The sequence below is a fragment of the Cetorhinus maximus genome, chromosome 17, assembly GCF_964194155.1.
Source record: "Cetorhinus maximus chromosome 17, sCetMax3.hap1.1, whole genome shotgun sequence".
Classification (NCBI taxonomy): Eukaryota; Metazoa; Chordata; class Chondrichthyes; order Lamniformes; family Cetorhinidae; genus Cetorhinus; species Cetorhinus maximus.
The window spans coordinates 83,489,510-83,503,989 of NC_135895.1; the positions used below are offsets into that span (position 1 = coordinate 83,489,510).

The 14,480-nt window shown below is 42.1% G+C and overlaps 1 protein-coding gene across 7 annotated transcripts in view; it reads left to right on the forward strand.

Annotated features, from left to right (window-relative positions):
- rasal2 (RAS protein activator like 2) overlaps positions 1 to 14,480 on the forward strand; it is a 392,247-nt gene that overhangs the window by 362,879 nt on the left and 14,888 nt on the right. For 5 of the 7 annotated variants that reach the window (XM_078561546.1, XM_078561542.1, XM_078561544.1 and 2 more), the window contains 5 exons: positions 1,848 to 1,992; positions 3,725 to 3,961; positions 4,521 to 4,722; positions 10,222 to 10,424; positions 12,711 to 13,587. In XM_078561546.1, the coding sequence (XP_078417672.1) occupies positions 1,848 to 1,992; positions 3,725 to 3,961; positions 4,521 to 4,722; positions 10,222 to 10,424; positions 12,711 to 13,587 (1,664 nt within the window). The remainder of the gene's footprint in view (positions 1 to 1,847; positions 1,993 to 3,724; positions 3,962 to 4,520; positions 4,723 to 10,221; positions 10,425 to 12,710; positions 13,588 to 14,480) is intronic. The other 2 variants (XM_078561543.1, XM_078561545.1) reach the window with 1 other exon arrangement.

The window sequence follows — 14,480 nt, forward strand, 5'->3', positions numbered from 1 at the left end:
GAATAAACGCCTTTTGGAAATCCAGGTACACTACATCTGGCTACCCTCTATCTACCCTACTAGTTACATCCTCGAAAAGTTCTTAACAAATTTGTTGAACAAGATTTCCCCTTAGTAAAACCATGTTGACTTGTTCTAATCATATAATGCATTGCTAAAACTTCCTTAATAATCGATTCCAAGATTCCAGCATTTTCCCAACAACTTATGTTAGTCTAAATTACCTGTAGTTCACCGTTTTCTCTCTTCCTCCTTTCTTGAAAAACAGTGTAACATTTATCAACATCCAATCTTGCAGGACCATTCCCAAACCTTTTTGGAATTTTGGAAAATCGTACCTAACGCATCACTATCTGTAGCTATCCATTTTAGAACCCAAAGGAATATTTTAGTCTCTTAAGCTTCTCCTCTCAAGTACTTTTTCTCTGCTGATATTAATTTCCTCACTCTTTTTAGCCCCTGGGCCACTGTCAGTTTTTGGTGTGAAACTTACCTGTCTTCATTGTAGAAGACACACATATTTGTTCAATGCCTATGCCATTTCCTCATTCCCCATGATAATTGCTGCTGCCTCTGCTTCTAAGGGACTTTAGCCACTCTTTTCCTTTTATATTGCTGGCTAGTCTACTCTCATTCTATTTTTTAATTAACTTTTTGAAGGCCTTTTGTTGGGGGCGGGGTGGGGGGAGGAAGTTACCTAGACACTTTGTTCCAGAGGCGGTCACGTTCTTTAGGCTAGGCAGAACTTTAGAGTTGGTCAATGATCAGGGACAGGAGGTGTGACTATGAGTCAGGCAGTTAAGGGGAATTAACATGTAGTGTTGGAGGAGCCTCAGCCCCGGCTTTGTCCAACAGGCACAAGGTGCTTGCTACTTGTGTGGATGAGAAGGACTGCAAGGCAGATGAACAGATTGACCATGGCACCATGGTGAAGGATGCCATTCAAGTGGGGGGGACAAAGAGACATTTTGATTTACGTCTCTAGACCTGCCTGTGCTTATGTTCTCATTAATTTTCTATAAATGCTCTACTTACCCTGATGGAAATTCCCTAGGACTTGGAACGCAAACCCAAATGGTCTTTTCCCCAATAAATTCAACTAATTGACCTCCTTCCGAAGCCTTCAGACAAGCAGATCAAATACGTGTTGACTACAAGACTCGTACACCACAAACCCTGATTGTAAAGAAGTGCTCCTCAGTGATATGTACTGTGTGTACGTTCCTGTGGCGACTGAATAGAAGGTGTCCAATGTAATGTAATTAATATGTGACGTAGAAAATAACATTTTAAGACCTATAAGCTTTTGTTTTTAGTGATGTATTGCAAATTTGTTCTTTGTGTGACTATTGGCAGTTCTACCCATGAGATTCAGAAGTAGCCTATTGGTCAGCAATATGCAACTCTAACCTTCTAGAGGATGCCAGATCTAACAGATGATTTTGTCTTTCATATTTAAAAAACTATCCAGTATTATTTTGATGATCCTTGTTGCATTTCTTGCATCATTTGAAGGATTGTTGGATGGTGGACTCTTCAGTTAATTAAGAATGTGTTGGCTGCAAAGTGGGATTAGTTCTGTCACTTTTTTTTTGCCAGTGGAGATGGAACTCTACTTTGTCCCAATGATATATCAGTGGCTGGAAAACTTAATGATGGTTGGTGAATGCAGATGTCTAGCAAGGCAAGAGTTTGATGCTCTTAGAAGACAGGGGTTGTCACTGTACTTACTTTGGTTTAAAATATAGTGTTCTTACCACCAATGTTTCAACCATCTCCGCTTTAACTGAATTCTATTTTATGTGTTACTCATCATGCCAATTTATCCTGCTTGTGTCCTGCTTCAGGAGAGTTCATAAAGGCACTTTATGAATCAGATGAAAATTGCGAGGTGGACCAGAGTAAGTGTTCATCCAATGAACTACCAGAACATCAGAGTAACCTCAAGATGTGTTGTGAATTGGCATTCTGCAAAATCATCAACTCCTACTGGTAAGAGACAGTCTTCAGAGAGAGGTTGGGGGAAACCACAGTGAAAAGTTATAGCCTTTACAAAGAGCAGGTCTAGTTTCCTAACCATGTGGGTATGCAGGTGATGTGCTGACACTGCCACAAGCTAGTAAGCATGAGGGAAGCTTTCAGCCCATCCAATTCGTCCATGTAGAAAATCCCTTACGCACTCTCCACTACTGCTGCAGTTGGCTCTTAAATGAGGCCATGTTTTTTTCCCTACAATCTTATCTACCTTAAATCCACTACATGTGCTGGTCACTTTTTGTGTGAAGAAAAACTTCCTGACAGCCCGTTCAGCAGCTTGAACCTGTTCTCTTGACTTATTTACTGTAAAAACAGAAAATATGGGAAATATTCAGCAGATCAGGCAGCATCTGTGGAGAAAGAAACAGAGTTAATTTTCCAGGCCAATGACTTTTTGTCAGAACAGGAAAAAGATAGAGATGTAAAAGGTTTTGAGCAAGTACAGAATCAGGGAAAGGGGGAGGGGAGGAAAGAACAACAGGGGAAAGGGCTGATGGTGAAATGCAAAAGGAGTAGTTAATGGACAAGTAAAGAAATACAAGATTCATCCAGAGGAGGTATAAATGGGAATGGCAGAATCATTACAGACAGTTGCCTGAAAAAATACAATCAGAGGTTACAATCTGATATTGTTGAACTCAATTGTTGAGTCTGGAAAGCTGAAAGTGGCTAAGGTAAGGTTCTGGTCCCTGAACTTCATTGGAACACTGCAGAAGGACAAGGACAGAGAGATCAGTGTGGGATGAAGAATTATAAAACCACGTGACTGAAAGCTTGGGTAACCCTGCAGTCTGAACCAAGATGTTCTGCAAAGTGATTTACCCAGTCTACATCTCCCCAGTGTAGAGGAGGCTGTATCATGAGCATTGAGTGCAGTATATTTAATTGAAAACAGTACAGGTAAATCACTGTTTCATCTGGAAGTAATGTTTAGATGTCTGAATGACGGTAAGGAGGATAGGTAAAAGAGCGTCTCCTGCACTTGCATGGAAATGTGCTGTGGGAAGGGTAGCTAGAGGGGCTGGGATAATTGAGGAGGAGATGGTGGTATTGCTGAGGGAGTGCTGAAAGGGGAGGGGAAGATATTTTTGGTGATAGAAATTGTGGAGGATGATCCAGTGAATGTTTGGAAGCTGGAAGGTAAAGCTGTATTTATTCTTATTTATATTGAAGTAATTTAGCTTCGTTGTAATCTATTAGTGTTGAATTTATATTTTGTCACACCGATTACTACCATCTTCCTCTCCACTGTAAAATAAGAGTTCTGCAAAAATCAGTGATTTTTCTCAAAGGCACAAGATTCTTGACTATGATGACTAGATAGTAAGCTTAGTCAAGTCAAATTAGGCCCAGAAAGAGAAAATATAAACACTGAAAATTTAAAATAAAGACAAGTCAGTGAATATCTGAAGAAAGGAGACAGGTCAGTGCTCTGGATGGGATACTTCCATGTTCCTGGCATGTTTAAGCAGAGAGCCACTTGAAGAAGTTATTGAAGTCAGCTGCAGTTGCTGACTGAAGGAAGAATAGAAATGTGAAGGAACAAAAAAAAAGTGCTGACAAGTTGTGCTGAGATGAGCTCCACTTATTCACCAATTTGGTCTAAACGGAAAGTCCTGGATTAAGGTCTGTGTGGATCAGAAACTGGCATGTTCACCACTCTTTTCCTTTCCTGCTTTCTTTCCAGTGTTTTTCCGCGCGAGCTAAAAGAAGTCTTCGCATCGTGGAAACAGCAGTGTTTAAACCGTGGGAAGCATGATATCAGCGAGCGCCTAATCAGTGCCTCACTCTTCCTGCGTTTTCTCTGTCCTGCCATTATGTCACCTAGCCTCTTTGGCCTGATGCAGGAGTACCCGGATGATCGGACATCTCGTACGCTCACCCTCATCGCCAAAGTCATCCAGAATCTTGCCAATTTCACCAAGTATGTGATTTCTTTACCAATTACACCATGCCACTGCAAGTCATATTGCTTCTTTTTGTGTATCAGTTTTTGCTATGTATAATGTGTGTTTGAGTTGACTAAAATGACAGCTGCAATATACCAAACTTGTCTTTTTAAATCTTAGGACCTAAATGGACATCAGAAAGTGAGTAATTTAATGTGGGGCAGTGGGAGGGAAGAGGTCAGATGGCTTATGTATAACACAATGGATATTGAAGGGGTTATTATAATGACAAGCTGAAAAAGCACATAAACTAAACTTATGGGTGATTCCATCAGGTATGATTTTCTGAATGTGGGCACATAGTTTACATTTTGTTTTATCTTGGGTTATGAACATTAACTGTACATTAGTGTTCAGTAATTCAGCTGGATCAAAGGAAAGTTTGTGTTAAGAACTCATTATTGCTTCGCTTTAGCTCCTGGGGCTGTTCACAATATTCGGTAGGCTACACCAGCAAAAGATACCTGAAACCCATCTATCATCTCCCACAGAGACTGCATTTTGTTCTTTGATCTCTCCCATTGATATCTGTAGGTTTGGGAACAAAGAGGAATACATGGCATTTATGAATGATTTTCTGGAACATGAGTGGAGTGGGATGAAACGTTTTCTGCTAGAAATCTCAAACCCAGACACCATTTCTAACACACCAGGGTTTGAAGGATATATTGACCTGGGCCGTGAGCTCTCTGTCCTGCATTCGTTGCTCTGGGAGGTGGTGTCACAGCTTGACAAGGTATATTTTAGTGATTCAATTATGAACCTTTTAGCACATTAGTTAAGAGACAAAATATAATTTGTTAAAATCTAATGTTCTCATTTTTATAAATTGAGACGTTTTTCCACTTGGTTTGTAAGGAATTTTAGCACACATATGATTGATGCTGAAGTTGTATGGAGGTTGAACAATATTACTTCAGGAGGAAAATCTTTTGCGTTGATGTTGCCAGTTCATGGACAGAAGAACAAATGAGTGCGATAGTCAGAGCTAAATGATTCCACAACCAACGGATCAGATCTAAGCTCTGCAGTCTTGCCACATCCAGTTGTGACTGGTGGTGGACAATTAAACAACTCACTGGGGAAGGAGGCTCCACAAATATCCCCTTTTCAATGATGGAAGAGCCCAACACATCAGTGCAAAAGATAAGGCTGAAGCATTTGCGTCAATCTTCAGCCGGAAGTGCCGAGTGGATGATCCATTGCGACCTCCTCTTGAGGTCCCGAGTATCACAGATGCCAGTCTTCAGCCAATTCGATTCATTCCACATGATATCAAGAAACTGCTGAAGGCCCTGGATACTGCAAAGGCTATTGGCCCTGACAATATTCTGGCAATGGTACTGAAGACTTGTGCTCCAGAACCTGCCGCACCCCTAGGAAACTGTTACAGTACAGCTGCAACACTGGCGTCTACCTGGTAATGTGGAAAATTTCCTCGGTATGTCCTGTACACAATATGCAGGACAAATCCAACCCAGCCAATTACTGCCCCGTCAAGCCTACTCTCGATTATTAGTAAAGTGATGGAAGGGGTCATCAACAGTGCTATCAAGCAACACTTCCTTAGCAATAACCTGCTCACTGATACTAAGTTTGGGTTCCGGCAGGGACACTCAGCTCCTGATCTCATTACAGCCTTGGTTCAAATATGAGCTCCAAAGGTGAGGTGAGAGTGACTGCCCTTGACATCAAGGCAGCATTTAACAAAGTGTGGCATCAAAGAGTGCTAGCAAAACTGGAGTTGATAGGAATAGGGGGAAAACCCTCCACTGGTTGGAGTAATACCTAGCACAAAGGAAGATAGTTGTAGTTGTTGGAGGTCAGTCATCTCAGTTCTAGGACATCACTGCAGGAGTTCCTCAGGATAGTGTCCTGGGCCCAACTTTCTTAGGCTGCTATGTCAATGATCTTCCTTCCATCATAAGGTCCCGAAGTGGGGATGTCACTGATGATTGCACAATGTTCAGCACCATTCGTGACTCCTCAGATACTGAAGCAGTCCATGTCCAACTGCAACAAGACCTGGACAATATCCAGACTTGGGCTGATAAGTGGCAAGAAACATTTGCGCCACACAAGTGCCAGGCAATAACCATCTCCAACAAGAGCGAATCTAACCATTGCCCCTTGACTTTCAGTGGCATTAACATCGCTGAATTCCCCCACTATCAATATCTTGGACGTTACTGTTGACCTGAAACTGAACTGGACTAGCCATGTTATACTGTGGCTACAAGAGCAGGTCAGAGGCTAGGAATCGTGCGGCAAGTAACTCGCCTCCTGACTTCCCAAAGCCTGTCTACCATCTACAAGGCACAAGTCAGGAGTGTGATGGAATACTGTTCACTTGCCTGGATGAGTGCTGCTCCAACAACATTCAAGAAGTTTGACACCGTCCATGTTAAAGCAGCCACTCGATTGGCACCACATCCACAAACATTCACTCCCTCCACCACCGACATAGAGTAGCAGCAGTGTGTACCATTTACAAGATGCACTGCAGGAGGAACTCACCAAGGCTTCTTAAGCAGCACCTTCCAAACCCACAACCACTGCCACCTAGAAGGACAAGGCAGCAGATAGATGGGAACACCACAACTATAAGTTCCCCTCCAAGCCACTCATTACCCTGACTTGGAAATATATCGCTGTTCCTTCACTGTCACTGGATCAAAATTCTGGAACTTCTCCCTAACACCATTGTTGGTGTACCTACAACCACATGGTGATTCAAGAAGGCAGCTCACCACCGCCTTCTCAAGTGCAATTTGGAATGGACAATAAATGCTGGCCTAGCCAGTAACGTCCACATACCGTGAATGAATTTAAAAAAAGAGGAATTCAGGAATCAGAGTTGCTAAGTACAGTTAGAGAGAGAAAGGCGGCAAGTATGGACCCTGGAGGATCAGCAAACTGGAAGGATTTGTACCCTCATCGTGAATAAAATTAAAAATGCCATTTTGAGTGTTAGTTTTAATATTTACACAGATGACACTTAGCTCTACCTCACCACCACTTCTCCAAACTCCTCTACTGTTGCTAAATTATCAGTTTGCTTGTATGACATCCACTCCTGGATGAGAGCAGAAATTTTCTGCAATTAAATATTGGAAAACTGAAGCCATTATTTTTGATCCCCACTCCAAACTGCATCCCCTAGCAACCATCTATGCTCCTGTCAGCTGCCTGAGACTAAACCAAACTTTTCACAATCTTGTGTTCATGTTTGACTCTGAAATGAGCTTCCGACCACACATTTACACCATTGCCAAGATCGCCCATTTCTGCCTCTAACTTTGGCTGGAATTTTCCAGCCCCTCATGCTGGCGGGATCTTTCAGTCCCGCCGATGTGAATGGAGATTTCAATGGCGCGTCAGCTCCATCATGGGGGAACCTGCCGTGGGGGCGCTGGAAAATTCCAGCCTTTGCCCCATCTCAGTTCATCTGCTGCTGAAACTCTCGATTGTACCTGTTAGCTCTAGACTTGAATATTCCAATGTACTCTTGGCTGGCCTCCCACACTTCCCTCCATAAATCTTGAGGTCGTTCAAATACTCTGTTGCCAATGCCTTAACTCACACCAAGTCCCATTCACCTATCACCCCTGTGCTCACTGACCTACTGATTGGCTTCCAGTTCAAAAAAATTTTAAATTCTCATCATCGTTTTCAAATCCCTCTATGGCCTTGCACCCTCTATCTTTGTAAGATCCTCCATACCACAACCCTTCGAGATATCTGCACTCATTTAATTCTGGCCTCTTGACCAGCCCCAATTTGAATCGCTCCATCATTGGTGGCCGTGCCTTCAGCTGCCTAGACCCCAAGCTCTGGAATTCCCTCCCTATATCGCTCTGCCTCTCTACCTCACTTTCATCCTTTATGACACTCCTTAAATCCTACCGCTTTGACCAAACTTTTGGTCAGCTGACCTAATATGTGGCTTGGTGTCATATTTTGTTTTATAATGCTCCTGTGAAGTACCTTCAGGCATTTATTACATTAAAGGTGCTATATAAACATAAGTTGTTGTAGTTGGTTAGAAGTGGTCACTGAGCCCATATTGGATGCTGGAGTAGATAAGAACATGTTACTTGAAACCAGAGACAGTTAGGTTTCGTGGAATGTATTTTTCTGTTATTTCGGAGTAAAATACTGATGCAGCTGATGATTCAGTTATGGAAAGGGTACAAGGTAGGAGCTTTTGGTAGCCCGCCCTCAATGTTTTCACTCTTTTAATAATTAAAATTGCCCTTCCTTTACCTGTGAGAAGGCATTTGCCCTCCCACCCACTGGTCACAGAGTCAAAATCCAGAGCCCGCTACTTGTCGATGTTTTGTACAAAAATATGCACCTCAGCTAGACCATGATACATTAGAGACTTCAGGAGGCACCAGCGTCTTGCCATCAGAAGATTTGCCCTTTCATCTGGTTCAAATCTTTTTTTAAGTTTTAAATAAGAATTCAAACTATTAAACCAAATCATATATCATGCATTCCAGTGCACAGAACAATGCATCATTGTGGCAGACTAGTTGGTTTAATAATGATTGTGAACCTGATGAATGAGATTTAATTTGACGTTTGTGACTGACTTTATTTATTGTTATATCATACCTAGTTACTGATGTCACCAATTCCATGATTGTTCATCTGGTACTATTAATCAATTCTGTGCCATCATCAGCATCAGCAGAAAGTAAAATTAAACATGTTAATCTCCATGATTCAGCTGGCATCGGGGACCAACATTCTGCAGGTTCTGAGAATGCATGTCTGAGACACTAAATCAAACATCTCTTTAATTACCCTTTCACTGCTGTGCTTCCCAGAGACTGAGTAGCAGTACCCATTATTAACAATCAGCGTGGAGGGTCCAGTACAGTTTCACTATGTGATGGTTGAAATGAAACCGAAAGAAGTCCATTGAATCAATGTATAAAAATTTCTTGGTACATGCAGCAAATCCTTGAGGCAATTGTGCTTGCCACATTTTTAGTGGGGAATTCTTCTCACAATTACTAATGTATTGCAGAACCTAGGTTCTTTCACCACACTCACAAATGGATATTCTCTTGCCTATTGGCCTGGTAGTAAGTAAGATCTTCAATCTGATGAGTGGGATCGGTTTGAGACAGGCACACAGTTTTTCACCTGATGTCCCTGTTGAAACAGTTCATTTCCACATCATGATTTCAGAGGAACAGGAAGTTTGAGGGATAAAACTTGTTTTGATTTTCCTGTGACACAACAAAAATTATTTTAATTCATTTTTAGGCTGCATTTAAAAATCATTTCTTGCTTTTGTGATGTTTCAATTGAGTAAATGCATCATGTGTTATTGGACTGATCATGTGAATGAAGAAGGCCTGTAGTTCAGTCCCTCATCTGTGAGTCAGCTGGCTAATTTCTGCTAGGATGGTGGGGGAGTGCAATTGATCTCACTCCCTGGTTGATAGAGTAAATAATTGCTTACTCCTAGTTGTCACCAGAGATGGACAGGAGATAGGGCTTATGGAATCATAGTCCAAGATGAGTTAGTGAGCAGAGAGGGTGATAAATTATCTAATGTAGCCTCAGCTGAGCACATTCTGTTTTCCCTTGGTGTCTTCTCGATGAAAGTGCAGAACTTTGTTGTGAGAGAAAACATGGAATGAAGATGTTTGAGTAAAAGTAGCATTTGTTGTTAAATTTCCAAAACAAATAATTTGTTTTTGTCTCCTACTATTGTGCTATATTTTATTGATGTAATTGCAAGTAAAAATTGAAATTAGAAACATTAAATTGATTTGTGATATTAAAATGGTTCTGCATGCATGAAGAGGTTGGGTTTACTGCCATTTTTCAGTCTCTTGCTCCTTTTCATGTGATCCTTCCCAACCACCCTTCCCTCCCTTCAGGTGGATGCTACCTTTCTGTTTAGTTGTTTTGTTTTGAAAAACCATTTAGATGTTTATTTTGCATGGCTTTGTATCTGAATGTTGTGGAACAGTTTGAAACCACATTAAGTAACATTAGTTTTGTTTCTAATTTATTTTATATCCCCTTTCTTTCCCATCCTTGCCCCCCCCCCCAATTTATCCCCTCCCCATTCCTGCACCGTTATTGTGTCCTTCTCCACCACGGTCATCATGGTTGTGTTGCTCTGCACTTCTGCATTCTGGTTCGCTTACATCAATCGTCATCCTCCACCCAATAAAATGTGGATGTTTCCGTGGCATTGTCCAACCAGGGTGAAAATTCATTTCTACAGGCGACAGTAGCGAAACTTGGCCCACTCCCACGCATCCTCAGCGATATCACCAAATCACTAACTAGTCCCACACCAATTCAGCAGCAGGTCCGGCGATTTGGGGACCACGTCAACTCATCCCCAAATGTGAGTGGCAGTGTGTCATCTGGACTGCAGCGGATATTCGAGGACCCCGGCGACAGGTAGGAATGGATCATTTGGTGTCAGAATTTCCCTATTGGCATCCACACTGTGATGCAGCAGGCCCCTAGTTGAGAGGGGCTTGCTTGTCATCCCCAGAAAAATCTCTTTATTTTCTTGCAAATGGATTGTGAATCAATTGGCCCAGATTTGATGATGATAATGACGGTGAAACCGTCAGCATTTGCCTTCATTACTCTTTTGAAACTGATAGCAACTTCTGGAGTCTGCAGATGCACAGTTAAACATGGAAATCCAGAAGTTGCTGTAGGTGATTCAACGTTTCTCCATAATTAAAAACACCTGCAGACTATAATCAGAAATCACTGAGGCTTTTAAATGTCTTTAGTCTCAGTGTAAAGTGCTTGAGAAAATTATATCTTGTTGAATGAGGCGTAATTGGACTCTTAATGGCATACTAGGTTCATAATTACTGATGAACAGCCTTACTATTCCTGAAAAACTAATTTTATGTTTGTAGAATATCAAATTTCTTCACTCTGATAAAATTTCACCTTATTTTTGGTTAAAGTTTGTTTATGATGTTTTAGTTTCTATCTTAATTCCATGAGTATGTCCCAATCGTTTATTTTGCTTTCTGTAAAAGTTAATTAAAAGTGAAGGATAATAGTTGCATCTTACTTCTTGGTTTGCTGTCTGAGAGAATACTTCAGTGTGATTGGCTGTTTACCTTGCTTGTTGCTGGATGTCTGGAGATCACCTTGACCTGGTGGCAGGTTCAAACTGACGTGGGAAAGGGAGAATCCATGCTACAGAGATCACTAGACTTGTGTGGGCATCTTTCTTCAAGGTCAGCAGCAAGTGCTGTTACTTTGCCACTGACTGCAAATTCTGGGCCACAAATTCTCATTGAAGGAGACTCTACAATTGTGTCTGCCCCTAAATCTTAACAAGCCTTCAGCCAGTGCCAAATTTCATTGGGAGGAGGAGGCAGAAATAAAATATGCATTGTCTAAAACATCAGAAGCAATTTGGGATTAGTTCCATTTAGGTTAGTTTTTTTTTCAAAAAGAGATGAGAGTCTTTTTTCCCTTTTTAAATTTTTTTCTCTCAGCAGATTAAGCTGCTGTTTCTGCATGTAAATGGCTATTTATATCTATTTTCTTAGCTATGTTTCTCAGTACCTGCTGCAATTGCTGCGCAGTGATCGGGTGATGGGATCCAATGGTGGCCAAGGTGCCTGTTATCATTTCTCCCCAAGTTCTGATCGAAGTTTATTAACCTGAAACATTGACGCTGTGTTTGCCTCTCCACAGATGCTGCCTGACCTGTGTGTTTGCAGCATTTACTATTTTTACTTCTCATTCTGATGCAGCTCACTTCCCAGTGGCTTATTCAGAACAGCAGTGATGAATGCATGGAAGCAGGTTAATTGCTTCTCTTCCCAGCCACAATTGCTTTGACCTTGCAGAGAGGACAATGGGGATAGTCTGGGGTTGTGCGGCATTGATGTGCATATGCCTTAAGAATGAATACCAATCAACACAATGTGTTGGACTACTACCAGGCAGTGCCATGGAGAGATCATGCGTGTTATTTCCTCACTCTCAGTAGTTTGTAGTTTGGGGTTACCTAATGGAGTCCTTGTGCTTCCCAATAGAACAGTGTTGTCCAATATATTAGCCCCTGGTGGCTAATTGGGAATCCAGATGTAGCTGATTGTATTCCTGATTTGCAAATAGACACTGTTATCAGACATGTGATCTCAATGCTCAATAGAAAGGCATACGCATACTTCAACTTGTGTGTTTATTGATAACATAGTAAGGTGAAAAGCATAGTGTGTGTATGTTTTTGATCATTTTGAGTAATTTATTCCTTGGATATTCAATGTAGTAGATATTTATGTAAATATCCATATGTGAAATGCACTTACTTTGCCCTATGTCGTTGGATTTAAGGATGTTTCTGCTAAAATTAATGTATGTGGCTAAAACAGTGTTGCAGCCCATCTGCTCTTGTCAGAGATTTCTATTGGGCAACACCGCCGTAGGAAAGCTAACTCAGTCAGAGCATCACTATGTGTCTGCTCTCAGCCCCCAATGACCTCTGACTAGCAAAGATGAGGGTACTAGCAGCTCTCCTACCTGCTTGGCTGTGAAGGCAGCAAAGTTTATTAAATGGGTCAAATACTCATTACCTTGACTAGGGAATAACCAGTCATGTCTGGTTTGGGTGAGTTGAGGAGTGGGGGGGAGAATAGAGATATTAATAAAAATGATTTTAATCAGTATGGTGCACAAAAAAATAATTGTTTTTATTTCCAGTGATGTGCAGAAATTGCAGTCTCCAACTCAAGAGAATGTTGAAGCATTTTTCCACACTAAGCAGCACTTTCCAGGCCAACCGGCCTCAACACAGAGTGTGACTTACTCCGACAGGGATGAAGAAGAGTCCATCCTACATAATGGAAGGAGTGTATCACTTGTGGATCTGCAGACCACTGCAGTAACTCAAGCGACAAGTAGTGTTCCAGTTCTTCCCAGTGTGCCAGGACGGCATACTGGCAGCCAGGCTTCTGTCACACATACAGCAAGCATCAAGCAACTCCGAGAGGTACAGAGCGGGGCGCATAGTGCTCCTCAGATCCGCAGGCCTCTACATCCAGCTCTGAGCCAACAGAACAGCCTGCAACCTCTGTCTTTCCAAAACCCTGTTTACCAACTGAACAATCCGCCAGCAGGAAGCAGTAAAGCTGGCATGGACTCCAGTTCTGAGAACCTAAGCTCCACAAGTTCCCGAAGCCACACCAATAGTGAGGAGCTTATCAGCAAACTGAGTGGCCCCAGCAATAGTAGCATTGAGGACTTTGCCAAACGCAGTGCATACAGTGACGATTACTCCAAACGAAACACCATGCCAGACAGGAGCAATCTCCCAGTGGCATTGCCTCGGCAGAATAGCATTGGGCATTCACAGCTCCGCAGGACAGAGTTGTCAGCTTCCAGCAGCCGAGTGAAAGCACCTCATTCATTACCACTTAGTGCGTCGCAGAGAAGCACAGGTAGCATTTCAGGATTACCATCCACATCACCTGAGCCACCACAAACTGAAAACAGGTCACGGCAACCATCAATCTCATCAAAAGGGGAAAGTCCTGTGCCGAAAGTCCGAGCAGTACATAGACAGCAGCAGTCACAGCAGGTAAGGAATCCTCTCCAGGCCATCATGTGGTGCTGCAATCATACAAGGCTATAAGGTGGCTATTTATTTTGTACCCTCCTCCTTTTCACTCTTCTAAAGCTAGTGGCACCTTCTGCTGGAGTGCAGTTTTGCAGATGCTGGTGGCCTTGAAATGCCTCTCCCAAACTGCCACGTTTCATTGTGAGGTTGAACAGTCTGTGCTGATAGGCTGTTTGACAACAAGTAACAGATACTGTCCTCAGCTGGTGTCTGAATGTGTATGTTTGGAATTACTTGGTAGCAACGAGGAGAGAGAATTTGACGATTTTCATTCCACAATGCTCGCTTTCTAATACTCTTACTCTGTTTCACACTCCGTCACTTTGACTCGCTCTCATTGTCTCTCACTCTCACTCTGGAATGACTTGCATATTTGCTTTGAACATGGGCTTTCACGTCAGGCCCCTGAATTAGAATCTACCCCAGACTAATGGGGTGAGAATTGGTTCTTGGTTGGTTACAAGGGTCCTATTTCAGTCAATCTGGGCCAGTTTTCACCTTGTTCATAATGGGTGTACACCCTGAACTTTCCACACCTTGATGCTGAGTTTGCAAATTTGACTCATACATGGGGAAGTGGAAAAGTCACACTGGTGCTGTGGGGGTACTTATTTGAATATGAAGTTGTGGCACAGTGGGAGGGAGTTTTATTCTTCATTTAACCCTCACACACTGGTTTGAGAATGTAAAGAAAGCTTATTCCTTCCTAACGCATACACCTGGATTTTTCAACTGGACGGCCACAAAATTTCCCCCCTCCCACAAAAGGTCCACATATGTTGAGTGAACATATCACTCAATATATTGAGTTGCACACTGGACTTGTAATTTGAATATTGCATTGCATTTATCAG